The following is a 24682-nucleotide window of genomic DNA, read 5'->3' as shown; positions in this document are numbered from 1 at the left end:
TAGGACACCTGGGTTCTATTCCTTGCTGTGGGTGGGGAATGGGGTATAGTGGTTGGAGCAAAGTGAGGCTGGCAGCCAGGACTCCTGGATTCTGTTCTGCCACATTTTTACTAAGTGACGTCAGCCCAAATCACATAATATTTTTTCTTCAGAGGGACACACACTAAGTTTTTAATTTCAGAGTAGTTTCAGGTTTCATTTCATATTTTCTTAAAACAGCTTTTTGTTTTCCTCCCCAGTTTGTGTGTGAAAGACCAGCCACAAAAAGATGAAACTGACTGATTATACTGTGGCACCGAGTGAAACGGACTGGACAGAAAGTGGTGTAGGATGCACAAAGTATATCAAAAGGAGACTCTTACCCCTTTGCTTAGTGGAGTCTGAGGAGGGTGATGGGAATTAGTATTCGACCAAAGTAGTTGTAGACTGGAGGGACTTTTTAAAAGCTGTTTGCCTACCTTTACAAAGGCAATTTTTTATCTTTGCCTCAGCTATGTTGAAGCTAAAATTGTCTCTTTGCAATTACAGGTAGAAAGATTAGTAAATCATCTAGATTTTTTTGGTAAGGCCAGAAGAGCCCATTAGATCATCTAGTCTGAGCTCCTGTATAGTGCAGGCAACAGAACTTCAGCCAGTTACCCCTGTAATAAGCCTAATAACTCACCTATGGTTAAAGCCTGTTTTCCAGCAAAGCATCCAGTCTTGATCTGAAGATGGCAAGAGAAGAAGAATCCACCACTTTCCCTTGGGAGTTTGTTCCAATGGTTAATCACCTTCATTGTTAAAGGGGCACCTTCTAATTATGGGTACACTTACCAGTGCTCTTTGCAGGCATTTGAGGTACAGCAGTGGAGTCTTTCCCCTTTCTAGGGGGATGAGGATTAGTTTAATAGAACGTCCCTGCTTTCCCAGGCAGTTGAATGGGAGCTAAATTGCGTGAGTCATAAGCAAAGCTGCTTGTTTGCTGGTTATTATACTTGACACACCAAATAAGTTATTTCCTCTGTTTTATATTTCTCAATTCTTTTAACCCCTTTGTAGACTCGGGGTACAGTAGGAAATAGATCCCCCGCAAACAATTCATATGTCACATTTGCGCTGTTCACCAGTCACTATTTGCATGGCATGCACTGTTTTATGTCTGTATAGACACAGAGTAGGCCCTATTGCAGTACAAACAATCTGTGAACAGGTCAGTTCTTTGCCCTGAAGAGTTCACCATTTAAAAAGTCATAGGGCAGGAGGAGAAACTGAGGTGCAGAGAGGGAAAGGGACATGGCAGGTTTATAGAAAGGAATCCAGGCATCCTGATTTGCAGTGTTTTGGACAATGCTGCCTCAAAAGGGTTTTCTGTCTTCTAGCAGCCATGCAACCTTGCCTCTAAGGCAGGGTGGGCAAACTACGGCCTGTGGGCCGGATCTGGCCCCTCAGGGCTTTGGATCCAGCCCATGGGATTGCCACCCACAGGCCCCGCGCCGCTGCTGGAAGTGGCTGGCACCAAGTCCCTGCGGCCCCTGGGGGAGGGGCAGAGGGCTCCACGCACTGCCCTCACCTGTGGATTCCACACCTGAAGCTCCCATTGGCCACGGTTTCCCTTTCCCGGCCAATGGGAGCTTCGGGGGAGGTACCCACAGGCAAGGGCAGCACGCGGAGCCCTCTGCCGCCTCCTCCCACAGGAGCTGCAGGGACGTGGTGCCGGCCGCTTCCAGGAGCGGCGCGGGGCCAGGGCAGGCAGGGAGCCTGTGTTAGCGGCGCAGCGCCACTGCCATTCCAGAGCCGCTCCAGGTAAGCGGCGCCATGCCGGAGCCCGCACCCTAACCCTTTGCCCTGAGCCCCCTGCCACATCCTGCACCCCAACCCCCTGCCCTGAGCCCCCTCCTGCACCCAACCCCCTGCCACATCCCTCACCCCTCCTGCACCCCAATCCCCTGCCCTGAGCCCCCTCTGCCCCCAAACCCCTGCCCTGAGCCCTCTGCCACACCCCACACCCCTCCTGCACCCCAACCCCCTGCCTGAGCCCCTTCCCGCACTCCTCCTGCACCCCAACCCCCTGCCCTGAGCCCTTTCATACGTCCTGCACCCATCCTGTGCCCCAACCCCTGGCCCTGAGCCCCTTCCTGCACACCACCCCGCACTCTCACACCCCAACCTCCTGTCCCAGCCCTACATTCGTGGCCCTGCATGCAATTTCCCCCCCCAGATGTGGCCCTCGGGCCAAAAAGTTTGCCCACCCCTGACCTAAGATAAATCCAGCTGCCGCCTCTGATCTCACAAGGAGCACCGGGAAGGAGGCCTTGCCCAGAATAGAACTGAACTCTGCATCTAGACAGGAGAAAGAATGCAGCCGTGAGCATATACGATGTGCGGATAGGAAAGTGCCCTTCTATAAACATTTTATGGGGGAAATCTAATGAATAAAAAAAGTTCCATTAAGACAACCAGGAAGGAGACATGGTGGGAGCTGCGGGATGTGGTGCTGATGGAATCGGACCTGCCCCAGGCACAAGTTGCGCTAGGGAAAGTGCGGTGGAAACTTTCAGGTATTTAAGCACTTGTGTGTTGATCTCTACCTGCCCTCTGTGGGAGTGAGAGTTTGCTTAGATTTTGATTTCCTTTGCATGGCAGATGGCTCCAGCTGCACAATGTCATGGAGAGAGCATAGGCCGAGACACCTGAGCACCCAGCAAGGTGAAATTGTTGGCTGTGACAGGAAAATGCCGTTTAGAAGCACTTCCTGTGGACAACGGACGGCCCCGCCTCATCATACTCTTGTTTGCTGATCCACATCTGCTAGAAAGTAGAGAGGGACGCCAGGATGGAGCCACCCATCCAGTCAGCCTATTTACACTGAATGGGGTGGAGACAGGAAGAGGTGTTGTTCGTGGTAACAGCTGGATGGCCCAGCCCTGTTGTGCTAGTTTCTGTGCAAAGGAGATGGCAGCCCTTGGAGAGCTTGCAATTTCTGTATAGATTCATGCACTCTAAGGCCAGAAAGCGCAGCTCTGATCATCTAGTCTGAATTGTACACAGAGGCTGTAGATTTTTTCCCCAGAAGCTAGATTAAAGCATGGCGGTTTTGAAAGAGATGTAATCCCCTTTGAAAGACTCCAGGTGATGGAGTCCACCACCTCCCTGGTGAGCGCTTCCAGTATTTCATCACCTTTACTGCTAGGAAATCATGTCCTATTTCGTTGTTAAATTTGTCTAACTTCAACTTCCAGTCACTGGATCTCGTGTTCATCTGCTAGGCCTGGTCTGTACTGCAAAGTGAGGCTGACGTAAGTCACCTTGCGTCAACCTATTTATGCATGAGTCTACACTCAACTTTATTTCCCATCAACGTAAGCACCCCATTGCTGCAATGTGGTAACATGACCTCCCCATAAGGTGTTGAGCCATGGTCAATATGCTGTGGTCTATACAGTGCGAGTGTAGACACTGCATGGCCTATGTGTGCCCAACAGTGACTGATTTGGTCATAGTTGTGAACTTAACTGTCTAGGGGTCACAGAAACCAGAAGCTCCCCCACCACCACTTTAAAACTTCTGTGTATTTTTGAAATGTCTTTTCCTGATTGCCCAGTTTAGCAAGCACATCTAGGAGCTCTCCCTGTTGTGTGCAATTACCTGATTGATGGTGCCAGCTACACACTAGAAGTGCTCCTGCCTGGAGTAGACATTGGATCTCCTGGGCCTGTGGAGAGAAGAGGCTGTGTGTAAACAGCTATGGATCAGCCATAGAAACATGGACATCTATGAGAAGATTTCACAGGGGAAAGGGTACATAGGGGTCAGCAGCAGTGCTGTGTGAAAGTGAATGACCTGCATCAGTCATACCACGAAGGCCGGGAGGCCAACAGTTGAGCTGGTGCCAAGCCACTGACCTGCTGTTTTTACAAAGAGCTTCATGCCATACTTAGCAGAGAACCCCATCAGCCCCCACAGACCACCGTGGATATCTCAATGGAGCCGGAGACCGAGACCTCTGCTGTGAACATTGAGAAGAGACGTGTGGCGGGTGGGAGTCCAGCTATCCCACAAGCCAGGGCCTTTTCAACACCGCGGTGCAGTCAAGCCAGTCCCACCAGCTGAACACAGATGAGCCTGATCCAAGGGAAGGAAGCTTGGGTAAGTGTGTGCATTAATTCTGCCTTAAAAAGTTTAAATGTGAAGATGGCACCTGGCCCAACCCTAAGATAGCAGGACACAGATATTTGCTTTTCATTATTTTGCTCATACTAGAAGATGTAATGATACAACAGAGATAGAGTGGTTGTCTGCTTTTCATTCCCCTCTAGGTTTAAGTGGGAGGGAGGGTCATGTGGAGCCATTTGTTTATGTACATAGGGGTGTCCTGAGAGATTTCATCGAAACTTTCATAGAGGTACTCTGCAATCCTCTCCTGAGGGTTTCTAGGGTTGGCTGCCATATTTCTTCCTCTGTGGTAGGACACTTTCCCACACAAGTCCACGATGACTTCGGCAGGCACCATTGCAGTCAACAGGCTAGTGGCATATGGGCCCAGGCAACTTCGGGATGCCAGCAGCAGCTCTGCTTTCTGTGCCTTTGTCACCCTCAGGAGTCAGATGTCAACTAAAATCACCACCACAGGTGGAAAACAGTGCCAGTCCACAGTGCCATTGCTCTGCACTTGTACTTGTGGAAATAGAGGCCAAATGGTTTTTGTTTTATGTAATCAAACAATTCCCTCCTCTCCCTCACCCCCACCGCCCCCGTGGGCCATACTCACCATAGCTGCAGCTGAGCAGTGCTGTGCAGAGCCACTCCAAAACTGAATTGTCAATAAGAGTGTCTGATTTAAAACCTGTATGGGTGTAAGGAAAGGGAGTTCTGAAGCTTTCCATTGTGACTGTAAATCCAATGAAATATCTGTTGTATCTAGAGCTGCTGCTGTTGTGGCTTTGAGGGGTGCCTCCTCCACAACTGTGGAATACCTCACCCTGAGGAGGAGAAGAAAGAAGCAGACTAGGGAGGATATGTTCAGTGAGATCCTGCAATCCAGTGCTACATCGGACAATGAACAGAGGGCCTGGAGGGTGAATATAGCAGACAGCCTGGAGAAGGAAAGAGTCCAGGAGTCCAAACAGGAAAAGGAAAGCAAAATGGAGATGCACCAAGATGTAAGGGGGCTTCTAAGGCAGCAAACACAAAGGCTGCAGATTTTAGCTGACCTACAGGACCAACAATCATGGACGTGCCATCCTTCGCAGTTCCTGGAGAACTCTCTGGTAACAGCTCCCTATGCCTCCCAACATTCCATGTGGCATCCTGGGCCGTATCCCTACCCTTCCCATGCTGCACTGGGGGACAGTAAGAAGAACTACAGTTTCACATACACTGACCTGTGAGAGCACGGCAGGTGTATATTTAGTAGAGATGGACTGAAATGGACACACACGTTTTCTAGCATTCTAATTGTGACGTTCTGTTAATTTATTTTATAAGTTTACACTGTATTGGTTTGTAATTGCATATTATCCTTTGCACTGTGTTTGTTACGCAATGCATTTTTAGTTTTTGGAAATAATTTCATCTTTATTTATTTCATAACATATACAGCAGAATGCCTCATGCTCCTCAAAGCACACATTAATTTTAATTGAACAGGACCATAGGTTCAGTGCAAACCACATTGTAAGAATTATAAATGCACAGGAAGCACTGCGTAATTCATAGGTTCTTTAAAAGACAGGGTGATATTTATCATTGTACACCAAGCACTACACAATTCCTCATAACCCCCTAAAACTTCAGTGCCAGGGAGAGCACAGTCCAGCATAGCACATTATTGTGGCAGACCGTTAAAGCACCCTTTCAAAGCCTCCCTCAGCCACATAGCTCCACGCTGAGCTCTTCTAATGGCTCCTATGGCTGGCTGTTCAAAGTCAGCAGATAGACACTCCATCTTTGCCCTCCACTTTGGTGGCAAATTTTCTCCGTTTGCCTCACAGATATCATGCAGGATACACCAGGCAGCTGTAGCCATGGGGATATTTTTCTCACTGAGATCAAGTCTAGTGAGTAAATGCCGCCAGTGTCCCTGTAATCTTATGACAGCACATTCAACTGTCATTCTACCCCTGCTGAGCCTGTCCGTGAATCTTTCCTTGGAGCTGTCAAGGTGGCCAGTGTTACAGCTTCAAGAGCCAAGGGAACAAGAGAGAGGCTGAGTGATTCCCCAGAATTACTATTGGTTTTTCAACGGCACCAGTGGTAATCCGCTGGTCAGGAAAGAATGTCCCTGCCTGCAGGTTTCTGTTCAATTCTGTGTTCTTAAAGATGTGAGCAGCATGCACTTTCCCTGGCCAGCCCACGTTGATACCAGTGAAGTGTCCCTGGTGATGCACCAACACTTGCATAGCCACAGAAAAGTAGCCCTTTCTGTTGATATACTCTGTTGAAGGCATGGCTGGATGCCTTCCTGGAAGATGTTTCAGTCAAGCTGAAATTATTAGGCTCAATACAGAGGTAAGAGGGTGAAATTCTCTGGCCTGTGTTATGTAGGGTTGCCAACTTTCTACTTGCACAAAATCAAACACTCTTGTCCTGCCCCTCCTCCGAGACCCTGCCCATGCCCCATCCCTTCTCCAAGGGCCTGCCCCCACTCACTCCATCCCCCCTCCCTCTGTTGATCACTTTCCCCACCCTCACTCACTGGCTCATTTTCACTGGGCTGGTTCAAGGGGCTAGGGTGCGGGAGCGGGTGAGGGCTCCAGCTGGGGGTGTGGGCTCCAGGGTGGGGCCAGAAATGAGGTGTTATGGGTGTGGGAGGGGGCTCCAGGCTGGGGCAGTGGGTTGGGATGCGAGAGGGGGTGAGGGTTCCAGCTGGGGGTGTGAGTTCTGGTGTGGGACTGGGTGTGAGGGATTTGGGGTGCAGGAGGGGGCTCTGGACTGAGGCTGAGGGATTTGGAGTGCAGAGGGGGCTCTGGGTGTGAGGGCTCTGGCTGGGGTGAGGAGTTTGGGGTGCAGGAGGGTGCTCTGGGTTGGGATTGAGGGGTTCGGAGGGTGGCAGGGGGATCAGGGCTGGTGCAGGGGGTTGGGGCCCTGAAGGGGGTCGGGGTGCAGGCTCCGGGTGGTACTTACCAAAAGCAGTTCCCGAAAGCAGCGGCATTCCCCACCTCTGGCTCCTATGCAGAGGTGCGGCCAGGCAGCTCTGCACACCCCCCAAGCCCTGTTCTCAGGTGCCGCCCCCACAGCTCCCATTGACTGTGGTCCCCAGCCAATGGGAGCCGTGGGGGTAGCGCTTGGGGCAGGTGCAGCGTGCAGAGCCCCCTGGCTGCCCCTTCACGTAGGAGCGGGCAGGGGCAGTGTGTGCAGTGCTGCCAACTGGACAGTCAATGGCCCAGTCAGTGGTGCTGACCGGAGCCGCCAGGATCTCTTTTAGACTGGGTGTTCTGGTAAAAAACCAGACACCTGGTAACCCTTGTGTTATGCAGTAGGTCAGATTAGATTATTCCTTTTGACCTTAAGATCTATAAATTTCTGCATAATAATCCTCCAATGTGGGTCTATCTCCCCATTAAAGTCCCTGAGTCCTACCACCTCCTTTACCTTGATCTTCATGGTGCTAGGCGCTAGGGCCATGATTTCTTTCTGCATGCACTTGATAATGCCCGAGTACATAGTGGTGCCCTTGGGCAAGATGATGTTGGCATTCAGGTCCTCATGGATGTAAGTGTCGCATTTCATGATGGAGTTGTAGGTGGTTTCATGGATGCCAGCTGACTCCATGCCTGAGAGGAAAGGGGGATAAAGCACTGTGGGGCAATCTTTAGGAAGCACATGTTTGTATAGTGTCTAACCCAGGGGTCATGATTGATGGGTGAGGACCCTAAACCCTACCTAGAGCAGGTCAAAAAAGTCTGATAGAACAGTTTCCTGTTAAAAGAAAAGAAACAACCACGCAGGTTTCTCAAAATCTAAACATATCTATTTCAAACAGAATTTTTTAATGGAAAAAGTTGAAGAGTTTCATTATAACAGTGTTGTTTGGGTTCACTTAGTTTTTACTTTGATATTATTAATTTTAATATATAGTATATAATACATTTCAATGAATATCAAAATCAAATTTGAAACTAAATGACATTGTTGCAAGGAAATGGTTTGTACATTTCATGTTGACTTAAGATTCATAGATGTTTAAGGCCAGAAGGGACCACTGTGATTATCTCATCTAATCTCCTGTCTAACCCAGGCCAGAAGATGGCCCTGAAATAATTCCTGGTGGAACTAGAGCAGTTCTTTTAGCAAAATATTCCATCTTGATGTAAAAATTGCCAATGATGGAGAATCCACCCTGATCCTTGGTAAGCTGTTCCAGTGGTTAATTACACTCACTGTCAAAAATATACAACTTATTTCCTGTGAATTTGCCTAGTCTCAACTTCTAGACATTGGATACTGACAGACTGTTGTCAGGTAAACTGAAGAGCCCTCTGTTATCAAATGTCTCTTACCCATGAAGCTACTTCAGACTGGGATCAAGTCACCCGTCAACCGTCTCTTTAAACTGAACAGACTGAGCTCCTGAAGTCTCCATATCTTAATGCTTTGTAGTGATAATATATTATAGTTATATATGTATTATTATATAATATATATTAAAAGTAATATTTAACATTTTAATATAATATCAATGTCAAAACTAAATCAGTTAAATTTTTGGAATTTTTATTTCACAGGAAATTTCAAAATTTCAGCTTTTCAGTCCAATTTGGAATTACATTTTTTCCAAGATGTCTCAATTTCCCGTGGGCTGAAAATTCCAGTTCCCAGCCAGTGTTAGCATTGCCACAATACTTTATTTTTATTGTGTGGATGGTAGTAGCACCTAGGAGCCCCAGCCACGGCCCAGGACCCTGTTGTGCTAGCTGTTGTGCAGACAGATTCAATTATAAATAAATAATGGGCCGTGGCCTGAAGGCAGGAATCACTGCATTAGGATCTCTGCTCTATGTCATGCAGGAGATCAGACTAGATGCTCAGAATGGTTCCTTCTGAAAATCAATGGATCTGTGCACCAGTGGGGCAATATTTGGGCATGGAGCCTTTCCAAGCCGGCCCATGCTGGTTGCCCCAAGGCCCTGCATATGATACAATAGGTGCCTGGAAGCCAAGGACTGAATAGGGTGACTCCATTCCTATCTCACCCCTTAGATATTGTCTCTGCAAGGTAGGGGTCATAGATGTTCATGGCCAGAAGGAACCATGGTGATCATGTAATCTGACCTGCAGCACACAGGTTGGAGAACTTCACCCAGTCACTCCTCCACTGAGCCCATAACTCCTACTTGGAATAGATTGTGTCTGGGGATCCCAAACAGAGCCAGGGCTAGAACCCAGGGCATCCTACCTTCTAGACACAATCTGGAGATAAAATCTCCAGGTGATGGACAGTCCATTGGAACATGTTTATAGAAGGACTGAGAGATTGCACCTGTTCTGCCTCCAGGGCTCACAACCCCATGCCTCTCCACTTGGAGAAGACATAGCACCCTTAGCTGAAATCCATTCTGCTTCCTGGTATTTACAGCTCTCAAGGAGCAGCACCTCCTTGGCCATAGAAGATCACAGGTACCTTCTGCCCCATTTAAGCTCCTTAAGGATGAGATGCCTGGCTCTCCATAGTGTATGAAAGGGGTCACTTAGTCTTGTTTCCTTATCAAGAGGTCTTTACTGGCTGCATCCGAGAAGGCTTTGACCCTTCCACTGCTGAGGAAGAGCCATCCCCACTCATAGATACTGAATTTTCCGCACCAGGGAGCAGGCAGGGACGGGTTCTGTGAGCAGAAAAGGGGACAGTGTATGGCGTCGGTCAGACTCCTGGCTAGAAAATGCCCTTCAGTGTAGTGCCTCTTTACCTGACCCCTCAGGACTCCTGGGTTCTATCCTAGCTCTGGGAGGGGAGTGCAGTCTAGTGGGTTAGAGCAGGAGGGGCTGGGAGCTAAATCTCCTGGGTTCTATCTCAAGGTCTGGAGGGCAGCGAGGTCTAGTGGTTAGAGCAGGGGATTGGGAGCCAGGACTCCTTCATGAACTGGTTAAAACACTCTGAGATCCACAGAGGAAGGTTGCTCTGCGCAGCACCAGCCTGGCAATTGGGAGCAGAGAAGCTAGTCCCCCAGGAGGGATGGCCCAACTCAGAAGACTTGGTCAATTTATGGTAGGTCTACGTGGCTTTGCATTGCACAATGCTCACCCCTGCCCATGGCTATATCTCCAGCCACCCTTTGCACCCAGCTGCAGCCCAGCCCAGCCCCCTGCCTAGTGAAAGAGGTCTGGAAGAGGTAGCAGAAGCACTCATTCCCAATGATGCTGACTTGGTCATCAGGCAGCTTGTGGCTCTTCAGAGAGGAGGAGGAGGAGGCCAGGTCCATTTAATTCTCAAAGTCCAAAGCCACGTAATCCAAGTTCTTGGTGTCCCACGCAATCTCCCACTTGGCTGCAGAGCCAGAGCCAGAGCCAGGGCCGGGGTGTGGTCAGGCAGGGAGCAGGGTAAAGGATGCAGCAGGGAGCCTGGACACTTAACAATGGTGCAATCAGAGCTGACAGAAGCTGGCCAACCACCTGCCCATGGGCTCCCACCTCAGCTTGGGAGGAAGGTGAGGACGCAGCAGAGTGGCAGGAAGATGGGATGTGGATGGGAGTGTGCCCTGAGAAGTGCTAGGAGAGGCCTTGAATTCTGATATCTCCAGGCGCCCATGACCCAGAATCCAACCCTAGGGTCTGTGCTCGTGGCTAGTCTAGAGCATTGGGGGGGGGGCGTAAACCGCGTGCTGCAGGAAGTATGTGCTGCCTCCACTCCTGCAGTTCTCCACCTCTTTCCCTGTTCTCCCGCTCTGGGGCTGCCCTATAGCTTTCCTGAAATCTGAACTCTGCTGTGCACCTCCGCTCTCTGCTCACTGCAACACATGTGCTGCAAGGACCAGAACCCCCATCCAGTGGCAGTAAGCGGTATTGCACCCTGCCTGCTTGACGCAGCTCCAATGCCCCCCCGCCCCACCTCCCCAGACCCAGAAGGCCGCCCCAGCCCGGTCTCAACTACTGTATGTCTCTCTCGTCCGCCCCGCCGCTCTCATGTCCACCAGGAGCCATAGGTGGAGGAGTAGCCCCACAGTCAGGATCTTCATGAGGTAATGGGGGAGCTGCCTTGTCTGCTGTAACAGCATGACCTTAGCATTGGGCAGTGTGAGGGTGCACTGACCTGACTGCTGTGGGGTCTGAGCCCTATGCCAACATATAGAGGGCATCTGCCCTATGCCCCCGGGTATGATGGAGTATCGGGCACATTTTCAGGAGCACCCTGAGAGCAGAGTGTGGGTGTGAGTTTGGAGAGGGGGCGGCGTGCAGAGGAGGAAGCCCCAGGGCCCCTGTGGGGATAGGATGGGGACACCATGCAGTGGGCGATGTCCTGGGGACTCATACTGGATGTGGAGAACCCTGCAGTACTGAGAGGGGTGTTGTGCTGTGGTGGGCTGCCACAGGGGGCAACATTGGGCATAGGGCCCCCCCAGTGCTGTGGTGGGGACGCCATGCAGTGGGACAAGGGCATCCTGGGCCCCATGTTCAGTGTGGGGCCCCCAGTGCTGTGATGGGGCTTTGTGCCTCTGCACTATGTTGGATGTGGGGAATGTCCCTGACCCTGCTGTTACCCAGTGGGGTGGAGGTCCATGTGGGGGTGCCTTGTCCCCCTGGCTGACATGGGGGGTCCCTGTGGTTGGGGGACACCTTGGTCACCACATGGGACTGGGGAGGAGCCATGTGGTGCAGGGGGTGCCCTGACGCTGGCTGGGGGAGCTGAAGCATGTATGGGAATGCCGTGACCCCCATACGGGGGGCCGTACAGTGGGGGGATCGCCCTAGCCCTGGATTGACATGGGGGATACCCCAACCACACTCAACCACGGCGTGAACTCAGACATCCGACGCCATTGGAGGGATTTGGACCAATTTGTTGGGCGGGGCTATTCCCCGTGTGACTCCGCCCACCTGAAGTGACGTCACCCCCGCAAAATGATCACGCCAACTCAGGCCACTTCCGGTTCCCGTGCCTTTATAGCCAGCCCTTTTTCCTCCGTCACTTCCGACCTGGCTGCCATCTTGCCTGTGTGGGAGCTGGTGCCGCTATGTCCGTGTCCCCCGTGCTCCGCGCGCTGCTCCGCCCTCGGCTCGCGCCGCCCGCTCGCGGCCTGCACTCGTACCCGCCGGAGAGCCGCGTGGGGCCGCTGGTGAGCGGGGGGGTCCGGAACCGTCCTTCCCAGGGCCTCGGGGCTGGCCCCGCTCTGCCGCGCGGAGGCTGCGGCATCGGATCGCCTCTCCCCGGGGAGCCCGCCCGGGCTGGGGCTTCGCGGTGCCTGGGGGGGTGGGGTGGGCCTAGCTGCTGTGGCCTCACCTGAGCTCTGCCTTCTCCCCCCCGCGCAGGAGACCGTCATCGCCATGGGAGCCTTCGTCGTGGCCGTCCTGGTCCCCTCGGGCTGGGTCCTGGCCAACATGGAGAGCTACAAGAAGCGCGACTGAGCGGGCAGGGTCTGATCCGCGCTGGCCGCGCAGGCCGCCCGGCTGGACTCCCCTGCGGCCCTGCCCCCACATTCCACACCCGGCCCCTGGGGCTGGTAACTTATTCCATGGCTCCATGTGGAGCAGGGTCGCCGCTGCCGCCAGGGCGGGATGACTTAATTCTGTTACAATAAACCCTCTTACAGCCACTGAGCTTTGACTCTGCCTTTTTTCCCCCCTGAGCGCTGACCCTGGGGGCTAAGCCCTGCACCAGATCAAATGGTTCCAGCTACTCTGACGTGTTTTTGGGGAGGGCAGGATTGTACCTGCTGGTCCATGCTATCCCAGGGCTTTACACCGAGGTGTAAATGGGTAAGGGGACAGCAGCCCCAGCATGCAGCTAGATTGTCAACCCTTCTCCATCTGTGCATTGGCCGTAACTTTTATGGACCCTTTGAGCTTTTGTCCTTGCCTGTCCTGGTTCCTAGGTGTTCAGTTTACTGCAGGGGGGGCTGACAGTGCTTTAATCCCAGAGTACGAACTCTGCCTGGGGAAAGGAGGGGGTTTGCGAGGAATGCAGCCCTCAGACAAGTCATAGGCTCACTGGTGTGGGATGAAGGCACCTACTGATAGTTACAGACAGCAGCAGAATTCCAAGTAACACCTGTAGCTGCCGGTTGAGCTGTGTTTGGGAGTGCAGGACTCCTGGGTTCTATGGCCAGCTGGGCTAGTGCTGCTCTGTGAATAGTCGTGTCCCCTCTCTGTACCCTGGTTCTCTGTATTTGCAGTGGTGATAATTCTACCCCCGCCCCTGCTGTGTCAGTATTTAAAACATTGGGCCAGCTCAGGAGTCAGATACTCTATAGTTCTTAACTTGCCCTCTCTAGCAGGCTTAGAACTAGGGCAGATGGAAGCCCTTTTTAGCCTTAAGATGAACTCCCCTTATTCACACCCACCTCTAGTGGAGAATCCAATCAGGAAAGGCTGAAGCTGGCTGGGGATAGGGATCAGATGAAAAGGGCCAGAGGTGGGGGATCAAGTTCCTGCAGCCTCAAGCAGGGAGAAGGGTATGGAGGAAGGATCCCCTTGAGACTACTTAATTCTTAATGAGCTGCTCTTGTGATTAGGGTGCTGGCTTCCTGGCTTGCCAGAGAATGAGTGTTGTCTGTGCACCCCTCTTCCTGATAGGCTGGGGCTGAGCACAGTGGGCTGTTCTTTCCTTTTAGGATACCCTATGCTGGGGTAGGTTGGAATTGTATGGGACCTCCCAGCCTATGCTATGGTGGAGATGGCAGCTTTGCTATACCCTGCTTTGCCGTAGCAGCAGAGAATTAACCTGGGGGCAAAGTTACTCTCCCTTGTGCTGTTTCAGTTGCACTCAGAGACTTTCTCTTGTGTACTGAATGGCAGCTCCACCCCAGAAGCAGCTCCTGGGCTCCTCATATGCTGTGCTGTCAGGATGACCCAGCAGTAGTTATCCCAGTAGTAACAAGGGTAGTCCTACCCAGCCAGTTATCACTGCCCCTTAGTGTGTGGGATGCCTGGGCTGTGGCAGGGCAGCTAAGCATGAAGGATGCCATGGGGTCATCTGTTGCTGCCTCTTGCATTAACAGCTTTTCCCTCTACCAAATAGGGCATAAGGCTGGGCAGGGCAGAAATGCCAGCTGAGAACAGCTTGATTTCTAGATGCCCAGCTCCCTGCAGGGCACATGCTCAGCACCCCTACTATATTTGCAACCACAAAGGAAATGCACCTCATTTGAATGCAGTGGGCCAAAGCAGGTGGCCTGAATGCACCAACCAAGCTGCAGCTGTGATTGTGTTACTGGGCTGTTATTCTTGCAGCTGGCTTGGCTAGGGAAAGCATTTTAGCTTAACATGCAGGGGGCAGAAACAGCCTGGCCCCACTCTCTCTTCCCATGCTAGCTGTCCTATTCCCAATGGGGAGAGACAGAGACTGATATTCCAGTTCAGATCCACAGTGGCAGTTTTCTTTGTTCTGATCCAGGACTGAAATTAATCCTGCAGCCATGCCCCTCGCCCTTGTGCTGTAACACTCCACCTCCTTGCAGCGGCTGTTTGCAGTCGGATCACAGCACTAGAACAGCAAGGAGCCAGCTAGAGTCCCCTTAGATGCAGGCAGTGCTTCTCTGTGCCCGGGAGAGGTTGTTAGAGGAGAATGGTACAGAGATGATTTAAGGGGCTGGAGGAAATTTAGATGAGAGACCCTGTAACTAGGCTTAGCAGTGGGTGAGGTTAACTCTTTAAGTACCCAAATGGGGAAATGCAATAGATTCCCCGCACCCCACCGGGCTATTTAGGGTGTACACTTGCTTAGCAGCACCATGTGGGGTATAATTTTCCCCAAGGGATGGGAGCTTATGTATTTGGGGTCCTATGCCCTGGGACTGGCCGGAGCAAACCAATTAGCCTTCATGTGGCTTTAATTTGCAAGGCCCCTCACACTGGGTAAGTTCTCCCTGTTTAACACAGAAATCTGAGGCATGTGGGTGTGTGTCACTGCTGCTTACAGAGGGAGTTGGGTAAAGAGCCAGGATTGGAACCCAGGAGTCCTCATCCTGGAGCTAGAGCTGGTTTATGCCTATTTTGCAGCTACTTGAGTTCAGAGGCTGCAGAGTGAAGTGATCAAAGCTTTCCACCTTGCTAGAGATCTCTCTGAAACATGCTGCCTTTGGCAAGGAGATGGGACCCTTCACGTAGCTAGTGGAACCTGGAGGAACCAGTCAAGGTCAGGGCCCCATTGTGCCAGGTGCTGGAGACACACAGTGAAAGACAGTCTCTGCCCCAGAGAGTTTTCAGTTGAAATAGTCAAAGAGTGAGAGTGGAAGGGTCACCCCACAGCTCAGTGGCAGAGCTGGGAATAGAACCCAGGCATCCTGAGTCCCCTTCTAACATCCTAGTTACTGAAAGATCTACAGAAACTCATCCAAAACTCAGCCCATTTGGAAGAAGGTGCCACCTTCTAGACTTAGACCCAAAGATGTTCTAAATCACAGATCTGCTCTATCTGCTTCCCCTGGAGGTGGAGTGGGATTTGAGATAGGGGCAACAGGGTGGATGGGCCTATGGCCCCACAGAAAGCTTGCCCACTCATATGCTAGGCCAGAGAGATCAGCATTTTAATTCTACCTAAGAAACCTTAGTTACATTTCCCCCTCCAAGACTAGACATAGAAAACCAGGATTATTCCAAACATCCCCCAGAGAAACCAGGGAGAGATGGACACTTCATGCCCCCTTTATCTAATATGGAATTGTCCTGCCAGACCTCTCCTTCCCAAAGGGTGGAGCTAGCTGCCCAGCCAATGTGGTGTTGGGATAGCTGGGTGGGTCCTCAAATCCCTGTTGACCAAAGGATACCATCCTGATGCTGATTGGCTGGATGGTTAAGAGAAATAGCAGGAGTTTGGGGCAGGTGTGACTGAGGCAGTTGAGGGGGATGAGAGGTATGGAATGGAGTCTGTTTGGGTTAGTTGGTTGTTTGAACTTGTTTAAGGTACCCTGGTTTTGCAGCTCTGGTTCATAGATGATTGGCTCAAAGAGGGAGGGGGTGTATGTTTATCTGGACTTGTAAGGAACATACTAACTGTATCCTTATTTTGCTTTGTGGGCTCCTAGCTGTTACAAAAGAGAGTGTAGCTAGCTGGGGTGTAATGCAGCTTTTCCTAACATAGAGGAGAAGGAATAAATCATAAGGGTTGCCTTACCTTAGAATCTGTGTCACCTGAGGCTAGTCTGCTCTTCTGTCTGCATCATGCAGGGTGTTGTGAGCCCTGCTTAATGCAAAGTGCTTGGTGCCTCCCTTCTGCATGCTAGAGAGTCATCAGAGGAAAGTTTGGCTTGTGTGGTGCTACCTAAATAGGCCTGAGGTAAAACCTTCCTGAGTGGTTAATGGGTCCTGGAGGGCTCTAGGAGAGCAGTTTGGAGACCCTTGGGGCTGACCCACTGCAAACTCTGATTCCTCCTGCTTTCCTATCCAAGCCCGTGCACTCCCACCAGGCTCATGCAAAGCTTGAGTCTCTCTCTCTCTCTTTTTTTTTTTTTTTTCTCCTTTCCCCTTGATCCCCCTAGTATGCATCTCTCTGCAAACCTTGGTCCCACTATCCTACACCCTCTGGCAAGCACCCATGTACCTCCAGCCACTCTCCCCTTCCCTACTCCCAGAGTTTAGTAGCTGCCCCACCTCTGTGTTTCCTAGAAGCTGGGTGTCGTTGCTTGTAGGATCTGGGGACGGGGGTCAGACCCATTTTACCCTGACCCAATCTATCACTGCTAGTGCTCAGTGGCTGTGAAAATCAGGTGCCTGTAGGTGTAAGGTAGCCAACACTGACCCCATGCATGTGAGGGTCTAACTAATGAGATTGTTCCAAGCCCTACGGTTGTATTCCTGGAGCTTCAGGGCCATAGCTTAAACTAACATGGGCTCTTCTCTTCCCAAAGCCAGTGGCAGTGACTGGGTATTGGTCACCGGTCTTGGAAGCTGCAGAGGGAAATGGTAAGTTGCCCAGTGGACTGTCTGGGGTTGGGCTGCCCATAGTGGGAGAGGCTGCTGATGGAGTGGGTGGTGTGCATGCTGTGACAAACTGGTGAGGCCAGAACACAGTTATAACAGCCAGTGCTAGGGTCCTGTGCCCCAGCGTCAGGCTGGGGTGTATTAACTCGAGTGGTACATGTAAAACACAAGAGGTAATTATTCTGCTCACTCGGCATGGTGAGGCCTCAGCTGGAGTCCTGCATCCCATTCTGGGTGCCACACTTCAAGAAAACTTGAATGTGGAGCAGAGCTGCAAAAATAATGCTCAAGGCTTAGAACAACTGTCCCATGTGGAAAGGTTGAAAGAACTAGGTTTAGCCTAGGGAAGAGCAGACTGAGGGGGACACAAGTCTTCAGAGGAGTACAAGGTTGTTATAAAGAGGATGGAATCAATTGTTCTCCACCGAGAGCAGGTCAAGAAGGTGGATTTGCAGCACTGGGCGTTTAGGTTAGTGTCACAGATCTGGCTCCCGTGGGCCAGAAAAGGTGCTCCCACAGGGCCATTTAAGAGGGCAGGGCAGCACCTGGGACCATAGGGGATACTGGAGAATTGGCGTTCAGGTGCAAGAGGGACCCTGGGGTTAGTCAGGATACCTGGTGAGACTGAGACAGTCAGGAGCAGGGACAGGTGAGTGCTGCCCAAGCCGGAAAGTGTTTCCTGGGGATGGTTGAAGGCAAGGAGGGCAACAAGAGGGCTTTGTGGACTGACCTGCCAAGCAAGAGCAGGGCTGAGGCTGGAGGAGGCACAGCCAAGGGAGTTGCCTGCTGGCTCTAAACTGGAGAGCCCAAGCTGGGGGGCTCACCTGCTGATGACTTGGCATCAGAAAACTGGACCTGGGGGAGTGGGGGCAGAGATGATCTCCTAATGGAGAGGCTTGGGGGGTTCCCAGTGGGAAGAGCAGGATTGCACTCCAGCTGGAAGGCTTGGGGTGACCATCCTGGCAGACCAAGAGAAGAAGACTCACACCATGCTTCCATGTCTTCTGCTACACCAGGGCTCCTTGTGGAAGGACTCCAGCAGCAAGGCTGGTATGGGTGCCTGCTCGGAAGAGCAGGATTTCATGGACGGTATCCACCAGTTATGGGAAATGGTCTGTTTTGGGACTCTTATGGACTGATTTGCACTATGGGTTCAATAACAAACTGCCCCCAAGGAAGGGTTTTGAAGCAAGAGAGCCTGAAGTGGAGTCTTTGAGAAGGGAAACTGAGGCAGGTGCATTTGTTGGGCTGTGGCCTGGTGCAAGAGGATGCTCTAACTCTAAGGGCAGTTAAGCTCTGGGACAGGTGTTAAAGGGAGGCTGTGGACTCCCCTGCATGGGAGGGTTTTAAGACCAGGTTGGATAAACATCTGTCAGGGATGGCTTAGGTTTATTGGCCCAGCCTCGGCAGGGGGTTTGGACTTGACCTGTCAAGGTCCCTTCCAAACCCTATGCTGTTTGTTTGCTCTTGCTTGCCTCGCTGCAGCACTGCGACGTTTGCTTGCCTGGAGGCTGCTCGACAGGGGAGTTGGGGTGAAGCTTTTGTTCTGGGGTTTTTTGGCCAAAACACCTTGGGTGGAAAAATGCATATTTGGCAACACCAGAATGTTTAGCAAATTCATGCTGCTTTGCCAAATTATGTTTTGGTTGGGGAAGGGGGATCTCCAAAAATATTCCAACCCCCACTCCCAACTTTTTCACTTCAGAATTTTCTTGACTCTTTTAAAAAACTGAACAGGTAGAAATAGCTGAAAATCAGTTATTTGACCCAAATTTTTTACTTTTTGGTAAACTTAACAAAAGTGGGATGACTTTTTTTTGATTGGGTCAAATTAATTTTTGACTTGTTCAGGACTACCCATGAACAATCAATCTGTTTGCCCAGTTTCTGCTTCCAGCTCCTGGAGAACTCTAATGGAGAGACAAGTGGGGTGTGGGTGTCTGTGTTCTAAATAACTCCAGCAGCTGCACCAGTCCATGCAGTTTGCTTCCCAGGTGTGTGATGTGGCTGGGTTTTTCAGTCTCACCTGATAGCTGGCGCAGCTGGCGGCGATGGGGAATTTCTTTCCTTAATGCACAGCTGGCCCAGTGTCACCTGGGATTTTCGTGAGCCTCAGTTCAAGTATCATTGCTTTAGAACCAGAGGCCCTGGGTTCTATCCCAGTGGCTGATGCACCATCCTGGGCCATCCCATTCACATTGGCCCCAAGCGAACAGCTGGGCTCTGAGATGGGTCCCCCTCTTGTTTTCCAGACCCAGAGAGATGCTGCAGCCCGCTACAGCTTCCCCCTTTCCAGGATCACGCCACCGAAGGCCATGGCTGGCGGCTGGTGGGAAGATCCCAGCACCCCGTTCAGAGCTGGCGAGCTGAGGGACAGGCCGGCATCTCTCAGGAAGCACCTGAGGAGCCAGAAGGAGAAGCAGAGCATTGCTGAGCGGCTGAGCCTCCGTTTCAGCTTGGTGCCCAGGAAGTCTCCTCTGGGCTATTACCTGGGCAGGCTTGTGCCCTCCAAGACCTGTTCTTTCCGCCAGAGCCTGCCTGTGGAGGCCAGCCTGGGCATTGCTTGGCAGCCTGTGGTGCACTCTCCCAACACCATCACCTCCCGCAGGGCTTCTGCAGGGGCCTGGCAGGCTAGCACTGCCCTGAGAACAGGCCGTACCACAGACCAGACCCAGCTCAAGGGCAGCAGGATCCTGCTGCCCCCGACCAAGCCAGCTCTTGGTAGAGTGAGACCCATCTCCTCTTCCAGGGCAGTGATGCTGTTTGAGCTGCCCAGTCCTGCTGCCCAGAAGCCCAAACCCACCAGCAGGCACAAGCTTGCTGTGGTCAAACCAGCCATCAATGCCAGGAGGTGAGTGGGGTGCTGCCTGCTTCATGCTGCCCTGGCACCAAGGCCCTTCTGCCCAACACAGGAGTGGCTGGGGTAATGTGGGGGGGGGGGTGCCTCACCAAAGGGGCAGGTTTGGCTGCAAAGGGGCCCCCTGCTATTTACCCAAGCAGTGATGGTATATCCTGAGTCCCAGCCCAATGCATTTTCCTCCCGCTGGGCCCAGTTCCTCCATGTACCTCTTAAACTAACAGTGGGATTCAGAGGACTCCTGTAGACTGCCCCCCAGCTTGCACTAGGGCATCAGGTGCTTTGGGGCTAGTCTAGATCTTCAACCTCTATGGCAAAACCACCGATGTTTCAGTCCTCTCCGAGGCCATCTTGTGGTGCCATTGGCTTGAAATTTGGGGTGCAGCTTTGCAGGGTGGAATAGGTCTCTTGTCCCAAATTCAGAGTATCTTGGTCACAGGGCTCCTGAGATGCAGCCTCCCCCAACAAATGTCCTGTGCTGCTCTTTTGAGGTTTGCATCTCAAATGGAGGGGTGGGATTAAGGGGGCCTATGTCTGGGGAGATGTTTTACTGTAACCCCACATGTCCTCCTGGAAAGTGTTCGGGTGGGCACTCACCCCTCAACCCACTCTGCCTCCAGGGCCCAGCTGGCAGAATGGCAAGCTGCCAAGGGCAAGGTTCTGAAGAGACCCCCATGTGTAATGGTCCCTGCTCCTCCCAAGAGACGCTTGTCCAAGGAGCCCCCGGTCCTGTCCTCCTGGACCACCATAATGGATGAAGAGGAGATGAGATCGGAGCCGGACCAAGCCAGCATGGCAATTCTGGAGCAGCCCAGCCAAGCTGGCGGGGTATCTATTCCATGCCTGGCTGGATACAGCTGGGGAGGAATTCACTGCAGGGGAATTTGTGGGGTGGGGGAGGTCCTGCTAGTCCTGGAGCAGCAGGGGAGCATGTCTGGCTGTGGGGTGTCCTGGAGTGTAGTGGAGGGATAGGTTCTAGCCATGGGGATGTATGTGGTTGGGGGGGTTGGGTGCAGCAGTGCTGGGAACACAGTTAGTGGGAAGCTGTCTGGGGTGGGGGGTTAAGGGCAGGGGGCAGGTCATGGATCTAGCAGTTGGCACTGGAGTGAATGGTCAGGATTTTAAAGGGGGGGGCTGGTGGCAGCACAAGAAATAGCTGGGTGGGGGGAGCAGGTTGTGCTGAGCTGGGGAGGGGAGGGGAAGGGACTGGTCTGGGGATATCAATTTGTTTTTTGGGGGAGGGCTGTGGGGAGCTCTGGGGGGCAGGATCAGAGGGGTCTGTACTAGGAGGAGGGCTGAGCTGTGTGAGATGGGGAGGAGGCTGTACTGTGCTTTTGGCTGTGTGGGAGGGCGGGGTAAGGAGGTGAGAACCTTTCACCCCTTGAGAGGTGTGCCAGGCTGCCACTAACCCTGCTCCCATCTGTCTCTACCCCCAGGGCGCCTGCAGGGAGGAGGTACCTCCATGGGACCCAGCCACTCAGGAGGCCCAGGACTCTGAGTACTGGGTCCATCTCGAACAGCCTGCAGGGGCTGCTGGGAGCGCCTGCCCTGCTGGCAAGGGGCCTGAGGTGAGGCTCTTCTGCCTGCCACAGAACCATCCCCCCCAACCTTAAAATCCACATTAATGCTGCAGTTGGCTTGAAATCTGGGGGGGCTGTACAGAGCCTGAGGTAGATTCTATGTCATGACGCTGAGCTGGCTTCTTGGTCAGGGGGTTCCTGAGACGCAGATTCCCCCATGTCCGTTCCTTGTTCTGAAATCTCCTGCTAACCAAAGGGGGCAGAGTTCCTATACCGCCTAACTCAGCCCCTTCTTGGGCCAGCGGCTCAGGCTTTTGGGGATGAAACACTGGGGTTAACAAGGAGCCTGGGGCAGTGTCCTGGCTCTGCAACCTGGGTTTGCTCTTCTGTGGTGACTGAAATGCTGTGTGCCCCTGCTGCTGTATTGCCTAAAACTCTGACCCCCACCCTCTTGTGCTTTTCATCGGTAGATCTCAAAGTGCCTCACAAAGGAAGTCAGTGTTCCCCTCCCCCATTTTACAGCTGAGGAAATTGAGGCACCAGAAGGCAAAGTGACTTGCCCAAGGTCCCCCAGCAGAGCTGAAATAGTATCCAGGTGTCCTGGGTCTCAGTCCAGTGCTCTAGCCACATGGCATCCCCTAGTGTGGATGCAGATTATAAAGGTGCTTCATGCTGGTATAACTTCCTATCATCCAGGAAGGGGAACAAGCTATTCCAGGGTAAGGCCTTTATACTATATTAACTGCATCTGCCCTAGGACTTGTCCTGATATAGCTATATATATATATATATAGGCTTTTTCTAAACCCCACACCCTGAGCTGACAGCCCTATGGGACATCCTGTGTAGAACAGACTGAAGCCAGGGGTGAGCTCCATAAGCTCACTGGTGTTGGGCCTCACCCGTGTCCTTTCTCTTGCCAGCATCTAGCAGATGAGCAGTCTGGATCAGCAAGGGCTGTGGACAATGGCAAGAGACTCCTGTTTGCATCTAGTAAGTGAGCCCCATGGCTGAGCTGGGCCCTGGGAATGGGCAGATGGGAGTCCTGAGTGGATCTGGGTTTTCCTGCCTTAAAGTCTGAATTCAATTGTGGGCCTAAGTGTTGCTTTACCGGGGTGGCTGGGCTGGGCTGAAATGACTTAATGGTCCCTTCAGGTCTGGGGCTCCATGATGTGGCTCCTGGCAGAGGCCAGGGGCTAAGCAGGAGTTGTGGTGGGTTGGTCCTTGGGTAGGTGACTGCACAAGCCCTGCCTGACCCATGTGCCAGGATGGTGCCTGGAAGTCAGTGGTGGTGCCAATGTGCCCCTAGAGGGTGCTGTGTTGCTGGGGGCTCAGTAGGGGATGTTTTCACCTGAGTCAGTGCTGACCCCTGTGTGATGCTAAGAGGTGCTGTGCGGTGGGAGGTGCTGTGTGCTCCCACTGTGTGCACCCAGTCAGTGCCTGGCACTAGGGGGTGCTGTGCTGCTGGAGGTGCACGCTTACAGCACAGAGTGATGGTCAGATACTGCCTGGCACTCTTCTGGGGGCTGGGCTGGAATAGGCCTGTATGTAAGAATCATACTGGTATTGCTCTCCCAACACTGCAGGGATGCTGATGTGGAGGGGGGAGCTGGCAGCTCTCCTGTCTGTATGGGGATGCAAGTGACTAGGCAGAGCTGTGCATGGCAAAAAGCCCTTGTTAGGGTCCCTAATACTTAACTTGGTTCTCAGCCAGCCCATTGAGGCTCCCCACTGAAGATGTGGGGTGGGGAGGATTCCTGGCAGCTGTCCTGGGAGGGGATCTGTTGGTGGATTCCTGGGATGCACAGCTAGCTGGAGTTTACTATAGTAAGTTCCAGCTCACTGTGGTGGATACCTTGCCTGCATGGTCCACCTCTGCACAGGCTAAGGAGGGGCTGTGGGGCTTCCTAGCATGTAGTGAAGGGCAGGCTGGGGTGGCAGTGATGCTGTGTCAGTGAGTGGGATGTAGGGTGACCAGATATCCCACTATTATTGGGACCATCCCAATATTAGGGGCTTTGTTTTATATACACAACTATCCCCTCCCGCCTCGGGGGGGGGGGCGGGGGAGTGTTGCTCTCTGGTCACTCTAGGGTGACCAGACAGCAAATGTGAAAAATTATGACAGGGTGGGGGATAATAGGAGCCTATATAAGAAAAAGACCCCAAAATCAGGACTGTCCCTATAAAATCAGGACATCTGGTCACCCTAGGGGGGCGAGATGGCAGCTTGCCTGGGAAGGGTGTACATCAGGGGAGCTAGGAGGGACAAGCAGCAGATACAGGATCTCTATCCTGAGAGGTGGCTGTGTCAGGCTTGGTGCCTGAACTGATGCCCCAACAGTGAAACTATCCCTTTGTCTCTAGCGGTGCAGATCAGTGTGTGGAAGAGACTATCCAAGCTGCCACGCTCTGCTCCACACCCATCTTCCCTGGCTGCAGAGTGAACCCATTGTGCTACTGGCCTATATCCCGTGCTCAGTCTGTCTTGGCTGATCTGAGAAGAGTTTGGGAAGGAGAGAATCTGCATTTGGACGCTCCCAGGGCTCTCTTTAGCCTCCCAGTTGTGTACAGCCCTCTCCATACCCCATGCCATGGTGCTTTTCCTGTTTCCTGTTTTAGCTGTTGAGGACCCTTGTAGGGAATCCAAAACACTGGAACCCTAAAGAGACGTTTCATGGCAGGGCAGGGCCTGAACTAGGACAAGCTGTAACCCCCAAAAGAGCTGCAGATCTAAATGTCTGTCATCTTTTACAGTTGAATCTGAACTCCAGCATTGCTCCCATCTAGCTTTTATATTGTCTGTCACCAAGCTGTCTGCAAAGGCACGTTTTATGTAACCTGTACTGAACTCTTCAATAAAAGTCTTTACCACAATGTAGGATCTTTATTAGAAACTGTGCTAAGCTGGACTGGAGGAGCGCACTTATATTTAGCTTGTGAAAGAAATGGTGAAGGGGTAACTTGATCAGTGGATAAGTATCTCCCTGGGAAAGAGAAGCTTCATCAGTAGAGAAGATTGAAACTTCCTTTTGTCCTGACTTGGGACAAAAATCAAAATGACCAATGGAATTTTTGTTTAGGAAATAAGTAAATGATCTAGTTGAAGAGCTTCCCTTCATCTTGTATATAATGTTAAGCTTACCTATTTCTATTATAGATCTAATCTAAATGTATATGATCAAAATACTTCATTTCAGCCTTTATCTTTCAGTGAAACTGGCAATGCATTCCTGTGAGATGCTTCAGTTTACTC

General features: G+C 52.0%; 2 protein-coding genes across 8 annotated transcripts in view; both read left to right on the top strand.

The window, feature by feature from the left end:
- Window positions 1-6700, top strand: part of NAA40 (N-alpha-acetyltransferase 40, NatD catalytic subunit) — a 36604-nt gene extending 29904 nt beyond the window's left edge. For 4 of the 6 annotated variants that reach the window (XR_007357530.2, XR_007357529.2, XR_007357532.2 and 1 more), the window contains 2 exons: window positions 2626-4128; window positions 4904-6698. The gene's annotated coding sequence lies outside the window, so the exon portion shown is untranslated. Of the gene's footprint in view, window positions 1-2625; window positions 4129-4903 lie in introns of all 6 variants that reach the window. The other 2 variants (XR_007357534.2, XR_007357533.2) reach the window with 1 other exon arrangement.
- A 5383-nt stretch (window positions 6701-12083) lies between these two features.
- On the top strand, window positions 12084-24261 carry LOC125640351 (cytoskeleton-associated protein 2). 2 transcript variants are annotated; one of them, XM_048858844.2, is made up of 8 exons: window positions 12084-12248; window positions 12442-12888; window positions 16977-17031; window positions 19302-19900; window positions 20527-20734; window positions 21343-21474; window positions 22350-22419; window positions 23794-24261. In XM_048858844.2, exons 3-8 carry the CDS (start codon window positions 17029-17031, stop codon window positions 23871-23873), a joined length of 1092 nt encoding a protein of 363 aa, XP_048714801.2. In that variant the 5' UTR covers window positions 12084-12248; window positions 12442-12888; window positions 16977-17028; the 3' UTR covers window positions 23874-24261. The 2 variants fall into 2 exon arrangements, with proteins under 2 accessions (XP_048714801.2, XP_048714802.2); XM_048858845.2 differs by lacking the exons at window positions 12084-12248; window positions 12442-12888 and having other exon boundaries at window positions 16706-17031.
- The last annotated feature ends 421 nt before the right edge of the window (window positions 24262-24682 follow it).

The sequence above is a fragment of the Caretta caretta genome, chromosome 7 (assembly GCF_965140235.1).
Source record: "Caretta caretta isolate rCarCar2 chromosome 7, rCarCar1.hap1, whole genome shotgun sequence".
Lineage (NCBI taxonomy): Eukaryota > Metazoa > Chordata > Testudines > Cheloniidae > Caretta > Caretta caretta.
The sequence above is the reverse complement of the archived record's forward strand: the minus strand, read 5'-3'. Positions and strand labels throughout refer to the sequence as shown.